This window comes from Lagenorhynchus albirostris, chromosome 9 (genome assembly GCF_949774975.1).
Source record: "Lagenorhynchus albirostris chromosome 9, mLagAlb1.1, whole genome shotgun sequence".
Lineage (NCBI taxonomy): Eukaryota > Metazoa > Chordata > Mammalia > Artiodactyla > Delphinidae > Lagenorhynchus > Lagenorhynchus albirostris.
In genome coordinates, this window is record NC_083103.1 from 42,641,219 (window position 1) to 42,664,755 (window position 23,537).

At 46.8% G+C, this 23,537-nt stretch overlaps 1 protein-coding gene across 9 annotated transcripts in view; it reads right to left on the reverse strand.

The window, feature by feature from the left end:
• The window catches only part of TEAD1 (TEA domain transcription factor 1), a 260,521-nt gene that overhangs the window by 49,507 nt on the left and 187,477 nt on the right, over nucleotides 1–23,537 (reverse strand). For 4 of the 9 annotated variants that reach the window (XM_060159637.1, XM_060159638.1, XM_060159641.1 and 1 more), the window contains exons 4-10: nucleotides 22,669–22,731; nucleotides 22,517–22,579; nucleotides 9,538–9,549; nucleotides 8,626–8,760; nucleotides 7,447–7,493; nucleotides 6,480–6,541; nucleotides 5,376–5,500 (exon numbers count right to left, since the gene is read on the reverse strand). In XM_060159637.1, the coding sequence (XP_060015620.1) occupies nucleotides 5,376–5,500; nucleotides 6,480–6,541; nucleotides 7,447–7,493; nucleotides 8,626–8,760; nucleotides 9,538–9,549; nucleotides 22,517–22,579; nucleotides 22,669–22,731 (507 nt within the window). Of the gene's footprint in view, nucleotides 1–5,242; nucleotides 5,314–5,375; nucleotides 5,501–6,479; nucleotides 6,542–7,446; nucleotides 7,494–8,625; nucleotides 8,761–9,537; nucleotides 9,550–22,516; nucleotides 22,732–23,537 lie in introns of all 9 variants that reach the window. The other 5 variants (XM_060159634.1, XM_060159642.1, XM_060159636.1 and 2 more) reach the window with 5 other exon arrangements.

Genomic DNA, 23,537 nt, shown 5'->3' on the forward strand with positions numbered 1-23,537 from the left:
AACCAACTGCCTGTATGGAAAAGAATCAGGCTGTCTGCAGAGTATATTTGCAAAACTTGAGGGACAAGACTCCCCCCAGAGGGAAGAACTCAGGTTCCCTCAGGCTGTGAAGACTGCTGACTCACTCCCCGCACTGGGGAAGTCCCATGCTTTTAGGCTGTTCCAGCCACTTAGAAATAAAGATAAGGGGCCAGGTCACTCCAGGCAGCAAAACTCCTCACCTTCTGGTTGAGGAACTGCCATCGTCCAAGCCTGGGTACCATTCGGGAATTCTCTCCTCCTGTGGAGCCCAAATCAAGGGTCCTTACTTTTCTTTCTCCAAATGTCCCGATCACCTGCCTTCACTGGCTGCCCCCGTGTGAAGGGCCTGCTACATCCAGGCTGTGCTTGGGGAGCTCAGACCTTGAAGGGCAGACGTTTTTGCATCTGAGTGATTTTTTAATTTCTTCAAAAGTACAGTGACATGGTGGATATACAAAGGGGAGACAAACCACGGCACGGCCATTTCCTGGCAGTGGAACTTGATAGTGTACCTTAATGCTCCCGAGCCTCCGTTCCATTACTGAGAGACGGGACGTAAGAACAGTGCCTGTGTCAAATGCTTGGCACGCAGGGCTTGGGACACAGCTCAGCCAATGCTGGAGGTTATCGTGATGGCTGCAACTAGCAGAGGTGTCTCCCTGGTCAGGTGTGCTCCTGCACATCATGGAACTTCTCCTTCCCCAAGATACTGCTCCTTCAAAATCTAAAGAGAATAATCTCCTGTCCCGCCCTCTCCATCCCAAAGCTTGCCTTTCTCTGGCTGTGTAACTCCTACCTAACCAAACTCACACACTCTCTTCCTGCTCACAGCCCTGCTTGCTCTGGAATCCAGATCACGGTAGGCATTAAATACACAACCTCTGCCTGGGAAGGTGTGGCTGAGCTTCGGGGCGGCTGGAGGAACCTGCCCTGCACCAGGGGGCAGGTAGAGGGATCCCGTTAGGCTTTAACAGGAAAACCACTCTGCATGCACACACGGGATTCAGCTTACAGCTCATCAAGGCCGGGTTTTCATTTCTCTAAAGGAGCAGCTGCTCCAGGTCTCCAGGAACTGGGCCCTGATTACAGGCAAGGCCCTTTTAAAAAGCCCACCCTGGGTGGAGGATTTTGCACTTAACACCCTTTGATACGCAACACTGAAATCGTGTAGAAAGTGTACTTTCGAGCATTACTAACCACTTCTAAAATAGTCTTTGTTTTTTAGATCTTCCTTTCTTCACCCTCTGCTGTTTTTCTCTTAGCTTCTAGTGGAGCCAAAGGTAACAGAGGGACTGACTTGCTGGTTCTCCACCAATATAAACAACCACCGACTCCGGGAAATGTCTGGTTTACCCATGAGGCAGAGCCAGCAGGGGGCGTTCATCCCCCAGATTAGTCTTCCCTTAGCTCCTTGTAGATTATGGCTGGCTACAGGTACACACATCAGATACAAATGGACCCAAGAACCTTTGGTTACAGGTCTCAGGATATGGAATCGACAGACCTGGATCTGAATCCCATTTCCAATGTCAGCTGGCTGCCTAATACTGGGCAGGCTATGTCATAGGGTTGGGTAAGACAGTGCTGGCTATCACCAGTACTACTGCTGGTAGGGGTGGCAGAATTGTGAAGAATCTTTAGTGGTAGCAGGTGACACGTGGTAAACCGAAGAGTGAATTTCCAGCACAGCTGGGACTAAAAGAGGTGGCTGATTAACTGAAATGGGGGAGAATTCACAAGATTACTCAAAACAAGCATTCTGGCAAGTCTCAAGCACCAGCCTCTCCAGTTATGTAATATGTGCTTCATTTTGCAAACATAAGGTGCTGTCACAATGAACATGTAAAGGCCCTTGAGGTCCAAGGTCACACTGAAAAAACATGTAGCACGTGAATGGTTTCTTTGGCTCTCAGACTTCCAGCTATAGGAAAATTTAAAGCCATCGAAAAGAAACTCACCTGGTACATTTAAACAAATTTGGATATACTACCCTTAAAATTTAACATCAAACATTAAGCATGTTAATTTGATAAGGAAGCCAACAAAGTGACAAATAATTAAAGGTCCTAAACAAATTCATCTTGGGATTCTGCAAATCTTTGTCTACATACAGACATGTACACACATTTCCCCCTACGTCTTTGCAATGGCTTGGGTCCACTGGAATCATGGGTCTATGGGTAGTGCTGGCAAAAACCAAGCAAATAAATTAATGAGCTTGGTGCAGTGTGATTCTTTTTCATCCCTATCACAGCCCTATGAGGTAGGTAATTCTATTTCTTTCTATAGAAGAGGCTTGGAGAGATCGTTAGTCAATGGCTGTGGGCCGGTCTGAACCCTTTTCTGCCTGTATTGTCACCCAAGAGGCAATAAGGCACACTTGGGGAGCAACAAAGCCAAGAGGAGAATCTAGTTTGCCTGGTCCTCGGTCCAGGGTGGTCTCCCTTAAGTCCCTCCTACTCTGGAAATTCACTCTCTAGTTTACCACATCTGTCACCATTAAAGTCACGTGTTAGAGTCTAAGCTAAAGAGGCAAACCTGTTCATTCATCAGTGAAAGGTCAAATCTAGTTGAACCGTTCAGATTCTTTTTTTTTGAATTTTATTTATTTTTTTATACAGCAGGTTCTTATTAGTTATCCATCTTATACATATTAGTGTATATATGTCAATCAAAATCTCCCAATTCATCCTACCCACCCCCCTCTGCCACTTTCCCCCCTTGGTGTCCACACGTTTGTTCTCTACATCTGTGTCTCAATTTCTGCCCTGCCAACTGCGAACCGTTCAGAGTCTTAAGTGTAATCCTGAACATACATGAAACAAGTATCTCTGGACTCTATTCCAAGGACTTGGTGGGCCCTGCCTTTCTAAGCTAGTCACCAGCTTTCACCTCCTGCTTTATCTACAACAGAGTCATCGCCCCTCGAGTGCTGTTCTCCCTTACTCGTCCCTGCCCATATCGATGCTCTACCTCTTGGCATGAGGGCTGCTTCCTTGACGAAGCCTGCCCGGTTCCCTGTCCCTCATTCACAGCATCCAGTGTTCTCCCTCCCCAGCGGTCACCACACTTTGCAGTGGCCTCATGCGTGACTATCTCCTCGTGTGCCTCCCCCACTAGATGTCACCCCCACCCCCCACCACCGCCAAGGGCAGAGTCAGTGGCTGGCTGTGCAGCACTGGGCCGGCCCCTCCTCGGTACAGCGCCCTGAACATGCAAGTGCTCATAAGTGTTTATAGAATGGACTGAATGAATCTGCCGGTGATTCACAGTGTAAAGCCCAATTAACACCAACAACAGGAAAAAGAGGAACTGGTCATCCTGGGCCCTAACAGGTCCACAACTGAGGAGGACAGTTACAATATGAGGGGGCTGCCATAGGCTTTTTAAATTAAAAAAAAAAAATTGATTCTTTTTTTGGTGATAAAACATTATATTGAGTCTTGTAACAAGGATAACAACTAACATCTTGGGACTTCTGCTTCCCAATGTCTTGGAGGTCTATTCCTTAAAAAAATGGTCAGAAGCAAAGAGAGAGATTTGCTGATACAGGAGATACACAGACTGAAAACACAATCCAAGAGACCTTCAAAATTGGTGGTGGTTCACAGTAGTGAAGAGAGTACATGGAAATGGAAGATCTGAACTGGTCCTCCTGCTTATTGGCTAAATATCCTAAGTCATTTAATGTGCCTGGGCCTCAGTTTCTTCATCTGTACAATGGGGAAAAAAAGAATGCAGTTCACCAGCACGTTGAGGACAAAATGAAATAACCAATGACAATGTACTCTGCGAGCAATGAGGTGTCATACAAACACAAGTTACAGAAAGCAGAAGCACAATCTGGGCCAAAAGCCCAGTCTTCAGCCAAAGAACCATCTACACTTCTCAGACAGAAGAGGAAGAAAAGGAAGGTAATCTTTTTGGTTGTTTATTTCAATGCTCCCGCAGAGAGGGATTTAAGCTCTCACCATCACCCTTCTTGTAAAGCCACTCAGACACTAGAGAAGAGGATCCAGGTGGCCTTCTCTTCCCTGTTCTCAATAATCTCATTTTCCTTGACCTGCCTCAATGGGCCCAATGACCTACTCTACATCTCCTTCTTCATTTTTTCCTAATTTTGGAGCAGGCTCTATTTTTCCACCAGCTCCCAGCATTCACAATTCATAGACAGAAATGTCAGGGGGCCACACGTGGGTTCCCGAGTCTCCACTCTGGTGACGGCTGGCGGAAACGCCTCTACCTGCGGGTTCTCCCCCATCCTACCATCAGAGGCTTTCCAGCAAGCCAAAGTACAAATACTCCCAGGAGAGGTCACCTCCAGATGTCTGTATGCAAGTTACCTACAACAGACGGTGAACTCATTCATGATGATTTTTCCTGGTAACAGAATGACAGCAAGGCGGCAAATACCCAGAGAGCGTGGCACCTGTGTGCTTTTGGTAGCCCCCGAGATCAGCAGGGTGGGGTGAGGTACAAATTAGGGAAAGGAGTTGGTAAAGCTCCCAAAGACAAACTCATGATTTCTTTAGTTTTTGCCTTGGGCTCACCCACACACAGATGCAACGCTCATAATCACAGCCAAGGAGTGGGAGGGAAGAAAGGGTCTCAGGCTTGTCGGGTGGGAAAGAAGGGAGGCTCACATATGCAGGGGAAATGGTGGGCCTGACTGAGAAACAGGGGGATGACGGGCACTAGATGGGGCAGGGAAATGGGAAGGAAGAAAAGTGACAAATAAGAGTCCAGATGCCAATGTTCTTGGTATTTATGGTATTATAATGCATCACATTCCACTTCAAATTACTTAAGTACTACTCTGTACTTCTCCTTCAGAAGGTAGTGACTTGCTATCTTGAGAAGACACAGCTTTGAAAAGAAGTATAGAATAATGGCTAAATGTTTAGGCTTGAGTTTTAAAGACATGAGTTGGAATCTCTAATCCGTAACTCTGTGGCTATAGGGAAATTATTTAACCTCTGTTTTCTCATGTACCACAGAGCACCTACCCTTATGGGGTTCTGTGAGGGTAAAATGTGATCCTATCTACAAGCTTTGCACAGAGCACCAGCCACAGGGCAGGGCTCAGAACATGTGACATTTCACCACGTGCAAGAGCCTGTTAAGGTCCTTCGCTGCAGCTCCACCAAGCCTTGGAGTGCGCAGTCCACAGCACCATAACCATTCAGCTCTTAAGTTCCACACATTTTGTCAACAGAAATACCTTTTCTCTTAATTGAAGGGCTGTTCCGCTATCCTCCACCAGGTCTGCTTCACACAGGTTACCTGTCAGGCCTGAGGGCAGGGAAAGAGGGGCAAACCCTGGGTTCAGGACACACCTCTCTGGGCACACTCACCGAGTCTGGGTCTCGCTGCTGTTCGAGGAAAGCTGAGAACTCCACCAGGCGGAGTTTGGTTGTGCCAATGGAGCGGCCCTGCCAGGCCGGGACCGAGGGAGCTGGGGCTGACGCAGGCTCAAACCCTGAAATACCGATCGATCGTCACCTTCAACCTGGCCGCTCACCTCCCCTCGGGCCTCAGGCCAACCCCGGGGCAGGGCCCTACCAGGAGGAAAGGCCAACAGGCCCGTCCACCAGAGTCAGGGGTGGAGCTGAGCCAGGCAGTGGTGGGCTCTGGAGGAGGAGCCCAGAGGCAGGGCCAGCCGGAGAAGCGCAATGCACGTGGCGGCTCTTTCTAAAGCCGGCGCCAGCTCAGGTTAAGGGCTGTGGCGTGAGGACACCTAATCCTGGGCAAAGGGGCCTCGCTGGGGACCACGACAAGAGTGATGAAGAGTGGAAGCAGGTGCTGGCAACGATCTCCTGTGAGACAGGAAAGACAGGCAACAAAGACCTCCTGTGCTCAACCATCTCCTTCCCTAAGACTGCAGTCACCAGCACTGTGGAATACTCTCTTGGAATGCTCCGTGGTGTTGGAGCAGAGGGTGACGAGCGAATGCACGGCAGCCTGGGGAGTCTCTAACGGAGAGAGTCCCACTGAGCCTCTGCACCTGCGTGCGGCGGGAGGCGGGCAGGCCGGCTGGGTCCCCGGTTTCTGGCTGGGCTTCCGTGTAAGCGCTCCTTTAAAAAAGCGTGCTCGGAATTGAAACGCACTTCTCTGAGAAAGGGTGAGTAAAACCCTATCTGCCCTCAAGACTGGGACTGCCCCACATGGCCTGTTTATGATGAGGGAGGAACCACAGCAACTTCCCCTTCCAAGGATGACCCAGGGTCCCGAGTGAAAGTGATCAGGCTTCCTGTTTCTTTAAAAGCCCATGAGAAGAGCTCTCTAGAGATGACCGAGGCGAATCAGGACCTGGGAGGGGACACCCCCCTGACCCTCCTGAGCTCCGGGCTAACCCTGCCTTAAGGAGGGTGCCGGCGAGAAGGGGGCGTCCATGGCTCTGCAAGTGAGGGAGGGTGTGCAGCTGTGGAACAAAGCAAGAGGGTCCCGCAGAGACTCACCTGGAATGGGGGCTGTGACCGCTGGCTGGATAGGGTAGGCCTGCTGCACAAAGGGCTTGACGCTGGAGACAGAGGACGGAGAAGAGTCAGAAACCACGACTGCAGCAGCGGCTACTTCCCAGGCCTGGCCTTGGCCTCCCAGGGCTAGGGACCCACCTGGGGGCCTCGCCACCGTAAGGTTCCCTGTCTGCAGGTGGTAGCACAGCCCAGGCAGACCTCTGCCAAGACAGAGACGCAGGTATGCTGTCCATTTGAGACGGGCCAGCAGGCTGCTGGGGACCAAACCACCAAGCCTCATGCCAGTTCCGGGGGACGAGCTGGACAGACGTCAGCCTGCCTTGCACATGCTGTGATATCTACCTCTGAACCTCTCCTCTGATCCCTGCAGAGACCGAGGTCAGTGGTCACCATCTCCAGGCAAGGATTGGGACGTTTCAGGCTCTCCTTCTCTGGGCCAAATAGCTCTAGTTCTTTTGAGAATACATGGGCAGGAGTTCCTTTCTGCTTTTATCCCTAGACTGCCCTTATCTTCCAGCTTACTGAGCTTGCTTCCCTCGCCCTCAAAGCATCAGTAGGACTTTCTATTAGCTGCCCCCACTACAGGGAAAGCCGGAATAAAATGGGCTATAGGATCACCTCCACTGCCCTCTCTCAAGCAAGCACTTTCAGGAGGACCCCAGGCTCTGCCCCCCAAAGCCATGAAGGGATGGAGCCCCTCCTCCTGTTACCAGCTGCACGACCGCTAATACTTAAGGTGGGAGTGAGGTGTTTACACGTCTCCCGGATCTGAGCAGTCTCTTTCCTGCTATTGGCCTCAGTAGATAACAATAGGGGATGACTTTGGTGATCTCAGGTTAATTCTCCCTTCTCCTCCAAGCCTGCAGGCAGTCTGGTGCCAGGAAACCTCTACCCGGGGTGGGCTGTGACCAGCCCCTAGCTGTCACTGCTGGCCCCTCCTCAAACTTACTCTTGTGAGGATCCAGGCTGTCCTGTTTGTATCATTCCCGGCCAGAACTGGAAGGCAAAATGCAAAAAGCTTCAGGGTTATGAGTTCACCTCAAAGCACTGCTCAGGATGTCTGTGCACTGTAATCTTTGCTAAAGACAGTGGGTTCAGATCATCCACCAGCTGCAAAGTGACCTTCCCTAAATGCAGATATGGTCGCTGCCCTGCAGAAGATTGCAACCTACAGCTCCTTCTGGCTTTTCTTCCAGAAAATCTCCTGGACGGCAGGGACTAGGCAGCAGCTCTTCAGCGTTCACCTGACACCCAACTGAAATCTGGGTGCACTGCAGAGGGTTCAAAAATATCTCATCTGACTGCTTTACCCATGTGCCTACCCACCCTTCTCCTCCTCCCTCCATTCTGAAATGTTTCCTGTGTAACATGTGCCTCCACAGCTCCCAGCACCGGGGAGAGGACACAGCTCAGAACGAGAGGCCAGGAGCTCAGAGAAGCAGCAGAGACGCCTCCTTTGCTGTGAGCTTTCCTGAGCTTTCTGGTGCCCGCTGACTGGAGGCCTGCTGGAAAGGCAGTAGGATGTCAAGGGAGTCAGAGAGCCCTGGGTATGAGTCCTGACATCGCTAACCATGTGATTACGATCAAGTTACCCAAACTCTTGTTTTGTTACTAATTAACTCCAGTTTTCTCATCTGTAAAATGGCAATAACAGTAAGAGGCATTTAAGATTATTTTGAGGATTAAATGAGATCATAACATTAAGCTTCTCAGCCCTTGGCAGGTGCAAAATGAAAATGATAATAGAATACTTCTGTCCCTTTAGGAGTTAGTTGCCATAAAGTGACCCTGAGGACACAGGAACAGAGACCAAGGGCCAGGATTAAAATGATAGAGCTGAAGAGGCAGATAACAACCTGGAAGGGCACCAAAAAAGTGATACTTAATTCCATGTCTTCAGGGACTAAGCTCCTTCCCTCTCCTTCTCCCTCTCTTACTCTCCCCCTCTCCCTCGCTCCATGCTTTCTTTCACCATTTTGCACTCAGCAACAGGGCGCCACAAAACGGTCCTTACCCTCTCTTACACCTGACCCAATCAACAAGAAGCGCCAGGTGGATGGCTCTGTGCTTGGCCACGTGGACCCCATGCGCTCAGGGGCCATCATTATGGCTCCACCTCATGACTTACCCCTGGCGCCCCTGGGAAGGTGGGGCGTGGGATCCCTGGCAGCCCCAGCTTGTTGTGAATGGCAGTGGCTGATACGATCTGGGCTGACGACATGGCGGCCATGTGCTGCAGGGCCTTATCCTTTGCAGTCTGATCCTTGAAGGTGACAGTGACACACAGAATTAATACACAACACATGGCTACCGGGCAGCTTAAACAGGCACAGCCACGAGCACAGGGACTAAAATACAGTGCCACAAAAAAGGCCAAAAAAGCAAACATGCACAGATAAATAAACACAGCCAGAAGGCTAAAAACACACTCAACCTACTGTAACTCTGAACATTTACTGAGAACACCCAGTAGCAAGGTTTAAAAAGAAAAAAAAATTTAATCCATTTTCCAACAGAATGGGAAGCCTCTGAGAAGAGTGGACAACGTATTTATTTTTCCAGCTTCCAAAGGGAGATATCTCCAATTACTTAACAGACTCAAGGAGAGGGGAAAAAAAGGCCCTGCTTTCAAGCACACAGATGGGGAGGAGGGTGAGAGAAGAGGCGTGGTTGTGGATCTGGGGTAGGACCATCGCAGAGTGCTGGGAGGCCCGTCTGTGTGCTCGGCCTGGGAGCCCTGGCAGACACCTGGTGGGGAGGCTCAGAAGCAGCGGGGCGGCGGGGCGATGAGGCAGGGCGATGACGGGGCCAAGCAGCATGCTGGCGGGGGGCATGCTTTCTCAGGTATCCCCGCCTGGGTCAAAGGCTAGACGGGTTCTTTCTATACCCAAGGACACAGGGGATGCTACCAGGTAAGTGGTTTCCCCTTTTCCTAAAAGGGTCTTTTCTAAAAAAGCCAAGGCTGATAACACACAGCTAGCCAAAAAGTCTGCCAAGCACAGCTAAAGTACAGAATACTCAACTTGGTGAAAATACTTACCATGCTTGTTACCTGGATACAACAATAAACAATTTGTTAAAAGGATTGCGTTACAAAGGCAGGGTTATTTTTCTTCTTAGTTAAAAAATATATACGTATACAAACACATGATACTTGGGTACAATAAAATGCGTAGGAGCGTGGTTTTTTTTTTTTCTTTCACATTTTAGGAGAAATGTGTGACCCAGGTAACTATCTAAAGGGCAATTATCAACAACCGCAACTCCCAACTCCTTTGAGCTGGTTCTGAGGCTTCCCCAGTACAGATGGAGAAATGGTCAGGCCCCTGGTGTGGGACAGGCCCTGATGGTGGGGGCAGGGCTTCACACTCAGTAAACATGTCAAGGGTCCTGGCTGCTTGCACAAGGTCTATACAAGCTATCCCAGGCCCAGACTCCATCAAAGCAGGAACAAAATGGTGACATCAGAGTAAAAAGAGCACTCTCCCCAGCTGTCATTCAGAGTTCAGACAGAGAGTGAAGGTCAAGGGAAGCTTCAGGCTAAGACACTGAGTACCAGCTGAGAGGTGGCTTCAATGTTTACAGATTTACCCAAAGGTGATGAATAAACATGCTGAGGCGCCAAAGGCAAGGCCAAAAGGAGGGGGGGGGGGAATCAAAGCCTACAAGACAAGTACTAGAGGGTTCTAAGGAAGATCAGTCAGGTGCTCCCAAGGTAGAGACGCCACTTTGCCCCATAACTGCCAGGAGCACCGTGTGAATTTTCAAAACGCTTATATTAACCCTTGAAAAGGAGCCTAACGTTGGCATAAAATTTTATATTTCATACACTTCTCTGGCTCTCAACTGAAAAAAACGAGCCTCATCTAACAGCTATTCGGGGATACACATGGTCATAATGAGTATCTGTAAGGGCACTGCTGCAGCTGAATGACACCAGGAGGGCTCTGGAGGCCTGCAGGATTATTGGTCCCCAGAGACTGAAGTGATGCCTTTGCTGCCTCTGGTCAGATGGCATTCTTCGAGTTGAAGTTCCATTTGCTAATCTGCTGAACGTTCTAACCTGAAGCCAGCTTTCTCAGGTCACTTTTTTTTTAAGGCCTGAAATATTTCAGACACTGAGATGCCAGGAAAAAAGGCAAATATTGAAGTCAGTGGAATTTTATGATAAACTGACCGTGTGTGTGCAAATGCCCTACAGCCAAACTGGGCCTGACACGTACAAACCTCAGTGCGCGTCAGTCTACCCTTAGCTGGTCCTGCAGTTCCACCTGCCACCTGCCCCGCCATCCCCTCAGAGGGTAACCCTGGTATAAGGAACAGGAAACCTGGCTCAGTCACACTTCCTTCCTTCTCTGTCAAGAGCACCTTGACATCAATACAAGCTCATGGGTTTCTCTTTGGACCAGTCCCTTTGGACCCCAGCCCCCAAGTCATGTAACCCTTAATAAAATGATATCAATACCCTCAAGGAAACCGAAGGAACGGCATAGGTATAACCACAGGTGCCTTCCCCAACGAGCTACAAGCCTTACAACCTGTCCAGGGCCCAGGCGGGGGAAGCTGAGAAAATGGCAGCCCAGGCTGCTTGTCTGCCTGGCCGATGCAGACTGTGCAGAATAACTACAAAAGAGCTGTGGGCTTGGCTCTATTCCAAGAGTACGTCATGGGGCCTCTCTCAGACCTGAGACTTCTGTGTTTATGAAATGCTGATGACAGGGGCGGTTCTGCTTGCCCAAATACAAAGTGCGTCTGTGCACACTTGGGTGCAGTGACCAGGAATCATTAAGTCCAGGTCCACATGGAAATAAGTACCTACGTCTCCACAACCCACTCTTACTCTATTAGAGTTGCTTGAGATGTTTCCCTTTGCTAGGCTGATTGAAAAGTTCTTCAAAACGTTCACGAAAGTTTGATACTTTTCTAACAGGGTAATCAGTCAATGAGGAAAGGAGAAAAGTCACCACCTTTGCTGTTTATGTCACATAGCTCCAGACACTTCAGAATACAGTCTTTTTCTTTTGTTAAATAAAGTCAGGTTTGACTCTCTTATTACCCAGCATTCCACCAGGTTCCCAAATGAAAACAGAAGTTCAGAAGCAGAAGAGCAAGTCAATTGCTGCGAGCACACCAACTTGCTCTATGCCAGTAAAAGGCGTACGTGCTGGGGAGTCTGGAGACCTGGTTCCAAACCTGTCCTCCACCTGACATTAATGGGCTGTATTACCTTGGGCAAATCACCTAACACTCTAATTTTCTTCAACTACAAAGGAAAGAGTTGTACTTTATTTTCTAAAGGTCTTCTGATTCTAAAAGTATTCATAGCTGTGAGTTTGACATCCATTATAAGCAAATACATCTTAATACATATAGCTGGAAAACCACTAGTGAAAAGACAGCAGGATGTTAAAATTTGGGCAGTTCTTGGCCACCTGTCCTAATAGAGAGAAAGCCAAGTGCAGAGAGGAAATTTTATCTCAAGTAGAGGTTCTTTCTGCACTTGACCTACCTATTTGAGAATAGGCAATTTCCTACAAATGGACTAAAATGTCTACACCAGTTATTTCCTACTTTTTGTAGTGGTGACATTCTGAGTACTCACTTAATTTTATAACATCTCCCCTCTACCTATGATATACGATGGAAAATTAAAAATTTTTGTTTAAAATCTAAAGTAACCCTGCAGATAATAAGCACCACCAGGGAGATCTCGAAATCAGAACTGAGAGACTGGCTATAGGCCTACTTATCCTGAAATGGGAGTACACCTAGCTGAGAGATTTCAATTGAAGGATGTCTAAATTGTCATTTTCAGCCTAGAGATACATGCCTGGCTTTGAAGAAATTATAACTCTCAGTGTCAGACCTGACTAAATGGCATCTCTGTGTCATTCTAGTCTAATATCCTGGACTTTTAAACGTTCCACTCTATCATCACCACCTACCCCCAGAATAAAGGGGGGTGGGGGTGGGGGTGTCGCTAATCCATCCAAACAACAGTAGCTTAAGTAAAATCAAAAATATATGCTACATTTGTACACATTAATTTTATTCTAAGATGTTTTCATACTAATATTTCTGAGATGTGGAAGAGATTTACAAAGGATGAGCACATTGTTTTATCTTGAAAAACTGTTATTAAGTCAATACTGAGTTATCGTCTATGATGTCTTAGATTACAGAAAATACTGAGTGTATGCATGTGTACATACGAGTATGCACGAGGAAAAATGTGTCCTAGGAAAAAGCGTGGACAACTTCATATTCACTCCTTTTTACTGATTTTAAGCCCTTCTATTCCTAAGATTATAAAGAATGAGGCCATAAAAAGCCGAAGTGGGGAAAGAAAAGGCATATCTCCCTTATCCAACCAAACCCAAACTCAAACCCACAACCTGGAATGTGGAAAATATTTATGGAGCAGGAAACATGGGTCTAAGACTGTTGATGGAGTGCTAAGAACAAACAGACCATGTGACCTGAGACTGAGGGCAGACGAAGCACTCCAAGGCAGGGTGCACGTCTCAGTACTCACTCGACTCTCTTCCTGCCCCATTCCTGGCATACCGCGCTGTCAACGGCCTCACTACCTCTGCCACGCGGGGTCCAGCAGGCCATGGCAGACATAAACTTCTCAGCCTGAAGCCTTTCAAACTGTTATTGTTACTAAGTAAACAGGCTTTCATATTTCATGAAGCAGAGCAAGGCTGCCACTACAACTCTGGGATCAGCTGACTACCTTCCTCTTGCTGCTGAAATGTACACAATGTTTGGAAAATGTCTTCAGGTGATATCCATGACAGGAAGGCAGCCTATCACAGATGCACATGGCTGGAGTGGTGCGCTCTTCAAACTCAGGGAGATTTTATGAATCAGTCTCTGGAAAGTAGGGGACCCTTGTTCCCCCCTCTGTTTTCTCAGCTTTTAAATATTCTGGGGAATCAATTATCTCATAATTTTTAGGCATTAACCATAAACACATTTTAAAGATAATATAAAATGGCGCATGCTCGCATGTACTATATTATAGTGGCTACATATGAAATCTGAATGAACAGCATACTAAATCAATATACTCCTGCTTATTCAGGGGCCATCATTTCAGAATTTAAAGACTCCAATCTAATTTCTTCATATGGAAGCCCACCAATACATCAGGAAAAATATGTACAGTCAAAAATAAAAAAGACCATGGATACAAAAACTTCGGATAGCTATTAAGTGTTCTTCTCCAAATATACTTCTCTCAGCAATATAAAAATATAGCACATGAGAGGAAAGATAGCAATTTGCTTGCAAAATCACTTTTTCAGAAAAAGACAAAACAATACTTTCCTAAGAAGTAATTTTGCAGATGTTGTTTCTAATCTTGCACTATGTGGATTCACATGACCTCTGCAATTATTAGCAGTAGCCCTTAAGCAGATAAACATCATAAGAGTCTATGATGGCTTGGAGAAAGGATGGAGGGCACTTGAATTTTTCTAGCCATGATCTCTAATTTGCTTATTATTAGAGAAAGCAGGAGTAAATACAAAAGGGCCTATTTCAGGCGGGCAATGGCTAATGCCAAGGAGAGAAGGCCCATTCATGCTTCTCCTGACTTGACATGTAATGAGTAGCAATTAATTCATCTTATTGTATTTCCAAATGCCAAAAACTCCATTCACATCAAAGAAAAATTTTTCAAGGCTTTTACCATTGTCCACTTTTAAATGTACTGTTCTATATTTAGTATTTTATAATTGTCAATAGTGTTTCCTTTAATTCTCATGTGGGGCTCAACATCATAAAGGACTGCAGACAAGGATCTGTGATTTGTAGGTGTGCCTGATGACTCTCTACCAGGAAGCCTGGGATTTAGGGCTGCTAATGCCAGGTCTGGGTGTTGGGGAGAAGGCACCCACTAACTTTAGCCCCTTTCCCCGTGAGGGACAGTAAGAGGCAGGAGGCAAATCTCCCTTGAAAAGCCAGAAAGTACCAGCTCCCACCACTCATCTTCTCTGTTTCATTCGAACAGGCAGACACAATGAAAACAGGGCTCGGTTGAGGGAGACGATGCAAAAGCATCTCGAGTTAGGGCAATGAGCCCTCATCCTCCACCAGCGAGCACTCTGTAAGGAGGCAGCATGACAACACAGCTTGCTTGGGCTGTGGTGCCAGATAGCCCTGGGATCCAGTTCAGACTTGTGACCCTGGGTGAGCCCCTTAGCCACTGCAAGCCTCTGCATCCTCACTTGCAAAGTGAGGACAACACTCACCTTCAAGAGTGCTTTGAGAACCACATCAACCACTCTGAGCACACAGTGCCCACAGCCTCGCCATTCTGTGGACGTGCCATTTATGGGGCCCACATGACCGACCATCCAGGCTCAAGTCACTGGAGAGCTGAAATGCTTAGGAGCCCTGGTCCTGAGTACATAACCTCTGGGCTCAATGTGATTGAGCACTGTTTATATTGGAGGCCAGTTAACAATGGGATTTCCCTAGGAAGGGATAAAAATGTAGAATGAGGCTGTTTCTGTTGTCCTTAAAGAGAAAATCCAGACCTGGCTCAGCTGACATAGAAAGGTAAATGTATTCAGTCTCCTAGTTTACACTGTAAGTTCTGTATCATCACACGGTTGATGAGAGGTTCTAATTCCACCACATCCAAGCACAAGAACTTAACTGCCTCCAGTTTTGGTTTTAACCCAGCTAAATTTAAAAAAAGGTAATGAAAATATTGCTGAGGAGAAAGAGTACATGTCATGAATGCAAAAGAACTCCTTGAAGTTTGGGAGATGCCAGGAAAGGCAGTGTATCATTTCCCAAATCCTGCAGCAAGGCCAAGTGCCTTGGTGCTGGCGTCGAGACAAAGGAGGTGGTTGTTTCAGGCTTCGTTTGCCTTGTGTACTGCTAACAGTCAACGCCTGAACGAGCAAAGTGGCTCAGAAGGCCATGGGGAGCACCACTGGATGAAGTGCAGCGTGTCTTCCCCGTGGACAGGCCCATTCCTGGATAGAATCAGTGGTGACACAGCCAGGATTCAGCAGTGTAGATGCAGCAAAGCCACAGCAAAGTTCTTGAACTCCTCAAGAGAATTAAATCAACAATTTGAACTTTAAGCTCTCTGCTTACTGGAAGGAATGGCAGGTTGGAAAGAATGGCCTGCTCAGAAATCAAATCACAAAGGCCACCAGGGCGAGAACGAAGAAAATGGCCCCGGGGAGCACATGGAGCTCGTAAATTAGTCACCAACGACTGGACACAATCAGAGAAGCTCAGGCTTTTTTCTGCTCTACTGGGATGATGCAATGTCAGCAAGTACAGGCTTTTCTTCAATACAATCCAGAGCTTGACATGAATACGTCTATTGCCTAAGATGTATTCCTGCTGAGGTTAGGGCAGAACAAAGACTTCCTTTACACTTAGCACTGTCTGGACTCATGCACTCACCAAAACACACCCCAAACCAGAAGCGGCCTGGTCCACCTTCGGGGAAGATGAGGACAGTCCACAAAGATGAGGACAGTCCACAGTGTGGTGGTGGCCTGCAGAGCTTGGCTGTGGCTCTCACAAGCCTCTGAAGCCAGCAAATAAAGGACCACCTTTTTGCTGCTATCAGGGAAAGGAGGCCTCTGGGCGGGGACTGGACAACCTCCCAGGACAAACGAACATACAGAGACTCAGAGCAGGAAACTCTAAGTAGGAACTCTGAGTAGGAAAGAAGAGACTGTTTATAGCGCACAGAGAACATTTCTGCAGTCTTTCTACATGCTGGGATAATAAATCCATGGAGCTCAAAAAAAAAAAGCAAAAACAGTTAAAGACCTTTTGATGAATTAATGGTGAGTGAAATAATTCAAAGTACAGAATCATGTCTAGTTGCAGGCCAGGCCTCAGTCTGTACCACACAAAGTCTTCTCAGACAGGCTGCTGCCTCTCACTGCTCAACTGCAGATTCCAATGAGGGGATAAACTAGGGAACAGGGGGAGATGGAAGATAACACATGAAACCAGCATGGGCAACACTGCTGTAGACCCAGCTGGTGACACAAGGTCCAAGGGAGATTTCTGAGTCAGCATCTGTGGAATTCCTCAATGCATGTTTCATAGACCTATAAGCCACCTGCATGCTGTAACTGCACGGGTCCATCTTCTACTTTATAACTAGAACCAGGCACCTGAAGAGTGGTGGGCCAAAAGGATCTTGTCTGGGCAGGGGCCAAACATGTGGTCCTCCCATCACAGAGAAATGACTCTGTTCTAGACCAGCGGTTATCACACTCTGACTTGTCTTTTAGACATTTTAGTCAAGAAAATTAAAAAAAAAATAAAAGTATATATTTGATGTCCAATATTCCGGCACTCTGGCCACAAATGCCTTGCAGTTCCAATCCATCTTAGGGCTTCTGAATCTCACCTGCACTCTGCTGGCCCCTTCACCCTTTTCCCTACTGCCCCAGTCTCCCTGCTGATGGTTCTTGGTCTCTTCACATCGTTCCTTGACCTCTTCAACTATCCCCTAGTTTTTCTTGCCCCTTGCATCTCTCTCCTGTGGTTGAAGTCTGTGTCCAAGGCCATCCCAAATTGTTGGCCAAGTCTATCCTAGCTCAGGCCAGGATAAACTATAGAGAAGAAGTCTCAGGTTGGTGCCAATGGCTTTAGCACAAGTTCATAGTAAACAATGGGTAAAAATCTAGCTTAGTTTTAGGATAAGGGCCAAAGGAGAAGAGACAGTTTTCACTGGATTTGATTTTCTCAGGGAAATACTAAATGGCAAGGAAAGACACTGATGGTGGGGGGCTGAGATTGGTTGAGGAAAGACAGTAGGTAGAGGAAATTAGAAAAAGTAAGAATAATGTTTTGCCATTTGATTTCTTTCAGTTAAAAAAAAACAAACCTTAAAGGAAATATAATGAAAAGAATCATTTCTGGATAGTACAAACATGAATGCTTAATATGTCATTCTCTGTACTAACTTTTTGGTGTATTTAAAATTTAGCAACAAAAACTTCATAGTTAATTTTGATGTACACTCTCAGTTAATGGCCATTACTTTAAGAGAACCCGGGCTTTAATAACGTAAGTTTTTTTTTTAATGTTTTTAATTTTTTATTATCTATCTATTTATTTATTTTGTGGTACGTGGGCCTCTCACTGTTGTGGCCTCTCCCATTGCGGAGCACAGGCTCCGGACGTGCAGGCTCAGCGGCCATGGCTCACGGGCCCAGCGCTCCGCAGCATGTGGGATCTTCCCGGACCGGGGCGCAAACCCGCGTCCCCCGCATCGGCAGGCGGACTCTCAACTATTGCGCCACCAGGGAAGCCCTAACCTAAGTTTTAAATGCTGCCTTTGAAAAGTTTCAGTGTACAGTTTTCAGACTTAATAAGAATAGAACTTTTTAACATAATTCACTCTTTAAAAACAATGAGCAAGAAAGAGCATGCAGCAATCAGATTGGAGTGGAGTGGGGACCAGCCGAGGGTGCCAATACGGATGGATAAGAGCCACGGAGCAGGGCCCCAGGGGTGCTTGGTCGGCCCCTGGTCCAGGCCCACATCTTGCTCCCTTGGCTTCTTAGAGCAGCCCCTGAATTAGCCTCCCTGCCTCCAGCTTTGCCTTGCTCCGCGCTATCCTCTAAAAATGGTTGGAGGGATCTTTCCAAAGCATAACTGTGAACGACCCCTGCGTGTTCCCATGCTCCTCAGGGGAACCTCACCCCTCCAGTCTCATTCCTCGTTCCATGCCTCCAGCTAGATGGGTGTTCTTCATGGTTCCCCCAACCCCCCCACCCCCATTATCTGTGGAAATTCTCTACCTTCCTCTATGCTTAGTTCTAATGGAACCCCCTCCACGGGGCTTTCTTTAATTCCCCCACACTCAGAATTAATCATCCTTTTCACTGCATGGTCTTTGCACTGCTCTGTTAAATTTCTACTGCAGAGCCCCCTAGCTGGGGACAATCCACTGGGAATCTTGTATTTTCCCCAAATGTGCCCAAAAATAACAGAAAGAATGAGTGTTCCCCCAAAACAGAGACTCTTGTGTATTCAACTTTCCACGCCCAACATCTACTAAAGGGTCTAGAACACATGGCTTCTCAATGGAACCATTACTGGACTGAATTAAGTAATCATTTCTGCGCTTTTAAAGTTCAAATCTACACGGAAATCTTCAAACTTTTACTAAAACAATTTTGTTTTAAACGAAAATGAAAATCCACACATTTTGGGGTGATCGGGCTCACAAACAAGCACTTTGAGAACCAATGCATTTAGCAGAAGCATAAAGCTGACCTTTGAAATGCATCCTAAGAGATTTTCAAGAGCGTGACTTCTGTAGCTAGGATGACTCATCCACAACCGTGACATGAGAATAACCACTCTCTCGAGCCTGTTTTCTTCAGAAGGCTATGGCAGAACAGGCTACGGAATTTAGAAAATGTGGGCTCTAAGTGGGACCCCCAAGCTGTCCCATAAAGGCCGGAGGCACGGCTGAGTGGCGGGCATTTCCTTTTCCTTCTGCCTAACGCAGTGTGGGGTTTTCAAACCTTATTCAACAGAACCAGCCAAAGAGGCCACTGCTAAGGACGAGAGAGTGTGAGCTTTAAATAAAACAGCTTTTACTCTTTTATATATGGAAAATTTCGAGTAAGATTTCAATCTGAAATGTGAGTTTTGCTGCTTAAAAAAGGCTGGAAAACCACTAGCCTCAAGAATTCTCCTGCACCCTTCCTGGGAGAGTGAAGAGAGGCTCACAGGCAAGAGGGTGCCCTCGGAAGCCACACCTGGCCCCAGCCCCGGCCCCGGCCCCAGGTGTGAGCAAACCACTTTTTCAAACCCCGAGGGAGAACAGGGAAATGAAACTTGGCTTCAGTCTTCACAGGAGGGCCACAGGCCTCTGTCCACCCCAGAGAACAGACATCCTTTGACTTCAGAGCATGCGGAGAAATGGCGAGAAGCCCGGCTGGCGAGGCACGGCAAGGACAGGTCCGGAGATGGCCAGTCAACGGCTATCTCCTCCAGGAAGTCTTGCTGCATCGTCTCAGACAAAGCACGGCACCTGTTGTGAGTCTGGATACTTCCTGCCACCCCTACCCCTGCTCAGAAGCTATCCTTGCTGTCTACCGAGATGACTTCAACTTCTGTAGTGAGTTTATCTCATTAGCCAGTGTTGGGAGGCCAAGAAGCCAGAGGCTATCAGCCTGACCCCACAAGGAACTCGGCGAGGATGCTCATCCCTGCCTCCCGAGGACGTTAGACTCCAGAGCTGAACAAGAAAGTGCAGACAGAGAGAGGAGTTCTATCCTCCTACCACGCCAAGGGGCCTGAGCCCGTTTCCTGGTAATGGCTGGCAGGAAGGTTAAGGAGGGCATCTTTAACATAAAACGTCTGTGGGAGGTGAAGGCAGCAGGATATCTGCAGGCAGGTGGCAGCCACCCTTATTCTCCTCAACTGTCCTAACTCCCTCCGAGTGGGGACGCAGCAGCTCTGCAGCCAGGAACACATCACCCCGAGATACTGGTGACCGTCAATCCCAAATTAGGCCCACATCTTGACCGATGGCTCAAAGTTTAAAAATCATCTTACTTCTAAAATGTAGTGGCTGAGGGACTGTGGGAAGCAAGGCCTGCACGCCCAGGTCCAAAGGGGCGTGAGGGGTGGTGACACGTTATCTACAGTGTGTGCTGATGAGAAGCCTACTGCTTGAAATCCACTTCAGCCTCCGCTACAGGAAACCCTGTCTGGAAGAGTAGTAGTTTAGGATTCAGAAAGTTCAAATCCTGACTTTGCCACTTCCTATGCTGGATGGCTTTTGGTGAGTTAATTAAACCTTTGGATCCCTGGTTTCCTGAATATTACTCCTGAAAATCTAAGAATGGAACTCACTTTGTAGTGAGCTTACATGAGAGAACATACAAGAGGCCCTGCACTGCACTAACTCCTGTCTTTCATCCCCAAACTCAGCAGCACATTGTCCATACAGCTCGTCTCTGGGATTGCCTACACATTTAACTTTGGCTCTTTCTGCGAACACTTATCCTACAGTGCCCTATATTTCACATTCCCATTTCCACGGCCAGCTCTGTGAATAGAGGATTGGTTGTTAACTGCCCACTGTGATAAGCGCCATGCCTGGAACACTCGACTGGTATTAGCTGATGGGAAGAACAAAGGCCTCCATTTTTCCAAGAGTAATGAGGTAGGGAGGAAGGAAAGGAACTGTAAGAAGATGGAGGTGGTTCTTGGAGATGAAATGCTGAGCCAGTTGCTACCCCACTGCCTCTGTCTCTGCCTCTTCTTCATGCCCGCCCCAGAGGAGAGTGGTCCAGGGCTGGCTGAAAGTGGGGGGAAGTCTTTTTGTAAGAACAAACACAAAAACGACTGTGTGTTGGTATGTATGTGTATGTATAAGATAATGGCAAAACTGTTTCCATTGAGGAAAATTTGTAAAGTCACCAAGAGAGAAAAAGAGTGCTTGTGGAATCCCATGGGGATCCCCTCTGACCAGGAGAGCTTTACCCACCATTTACAGGGCTTTCGGTCCAGGGCCATGTGCCCTGGTGAGCATACAGGAACCACACAGTGCAGAAATAGAACAATTCATAACATCACAGATGGAAACACAAAATTGATGTCTGTAAACTTCTTTGTACATCATTAATCCGTTAGAGAAACTAGAAACAGAGTGAGAACTTGAGCAAACACTGGGGTAGTTACATCCACATAGAAAGGACTGCACCTTTGGTTAAAAAGCAGGAGCTACGAAGTTATTTTAGTCTTCCAACTGCTCAGCCAGTGCAACTAAAAGCCAGCCACCATCAGCCACATGTGTGAGCGAGCGAGCCAGCATGCTGCCCACTGCAGAGGGCACCCCAAATGCGCCTTCCTGGTCGCTAGACCTATTTCACAGTCAGCGTCGTTTGCATAAAAAATGTTGGAGGCCTTTGGGAAGGGTCCCAGTGTTCACCACTTGGGGCTGTGAAATCATACTTTGTCCTTTAGTTTAGAACAAAAACACAAATTTACTTAATGTATGGGGGGAAAAAATCAGAACAGAACCAAAAACAGGCTTGTGGGAAAGACAACAATATGGACTACAGATTCATTTTTATTATAAAGTAGAGCTCCTCCATGCAAACTATAATCCCTTTGCATTTCTCAGATAGGGCATTACGGAGGGAACAAGTCACGCATGTTTTACTGCAAGTTTTGGAACGAGAGAAAACAGGGAGAACTTGCATTTTTAAGTCGTCCATGCCTCTGTTTTTGCTATGAAATATATTTTAAAAGACTGGAACATGAGGCACATGTACAAAAAAAAAATAAACTCAAGTATAAACGGAATTGCAAACATGGATTTGATCAAGAGCTTTCCCATCTCTAAGACCTATCTTTTTTTTAAGCCCTCACCTCCAATTTCTTTTTTAATTAACAAAGCCACACACTTAAAAAACATTAAGCAATGTGGAAGAAATCTGGCAGAAAATACTCTCTGTTGGAAGAACTCATGAAAAATTACATGAAGAAGATGTATTTTTCATAAGTACTGAAAATACATCAAAAGCACAAATTAAAATAATTTCTAAATTTTTTTCAAAGTAATTTCATGATGGCCACTTGGAAATGATTCATTTATAATTTCTATACCAACTTTGCATCTCTTTGACTTTTTTTCCCTCTCCTAGCTCAGGGTTGCTTGGTGGTTATTTGAAGAGTAAAAAAAAATCATGTTTCTGTGCTGAAAAGTTATCAAGACCAGCTCTCTGCTGCATTTGCATTGTTATTAGGGACACACACACACACACACACACACACACAACACACACACACACACTCTCTCTCGCTCTCTCTGAGCTTAATGTGAGGCTAGTACAGAAACAGAGAGATTAGACACAAAGAAATGTAAACAGCTCTCACATGCGAGGAAACTAGGTTACCAGAATCCCAGCACCAGGCATTCACCAGTCACCATGGAAAACAGGAAGTGAGATGCATAGCAACCACAAGCCAAAAAGCAGGAAAGCGCATACCTTTAGCTTGGAATGAAAATCACGAGATTTCCTTCTGGCAAGAACCTGAATGTGACTAGACACCTGCAGGGTAGGGGAAGGGAGGAAAACAAAGGAAAAGCCTGTAACCATGGAGATGAAAAGCCCCCTACAACTGGGCAAGCCAGACGTACCTTAATGGCGGCTTGAATTTCTCGAACTTTCTTTCTTGCTAAGACCTGTATATGACTAGACACCTACATTGTTCGGGTTTATGAGGGGAAACAAAACAAAACAAAACAAAACAAAAAAAGGAAATCAAATATAAAATCGCTACTCCTTGGGAGGGTTTCGGGGTGGGGGGGTGGGGAAGGTTATTTGCATCTCAACAAAGCTCTGCAGTTAGGAATACACAGTCCCAGCCAGACACCAAGCCCCCAGCGCTGCTCTAAGCTTTTCAGACTGGGTCATCACTGCAGTGACTGGAGTCAGGATGAAAGTTGAAACTAATCTTAGTTTTCTCACCCAGGAGAAATCATGGGCACGGGATGAGAGGGGGAGAGTGGGGTTGTTTTCTTTATAAAATTAAAAAGGTGGGAGTAGAGGTAAATGAAAATATTTATAGCTTCTCAGTATCAGGAGGGAAAATCCCTTTTTCTCAATTTAGAAGAGACTATCCATAAATTAGCACATTCCGCAGAATCAAAAAGCTGAAGCTGTAGGTTGTATTCTGATCTCATTAAGAGCTCTGGATTCTGTAGCAAATGTTAAAATAATACTGACATGTAAATTAGATCTCAAAGAGAAATGGAAAGACCCAGTTAGCAGAGCTTTTTTTTCCCCCCTTATAAATATCTTTAATCCTTCCACTCTTTTGGGTATTGACTGGGCGCCAAGTGGATTTGCATATTATTACAGAGCGAAAAGTGTGAATACAGCCAGCCAGCCATCCTGTTAAAAATCTGGGTTGAAAAACCACACGGATTTGCTGAACAACAAATTCACATTGGAGAGGTATCACCAACTGCCGCCTAAAAACATCCCCGGGATGCCGGGGTGTGGA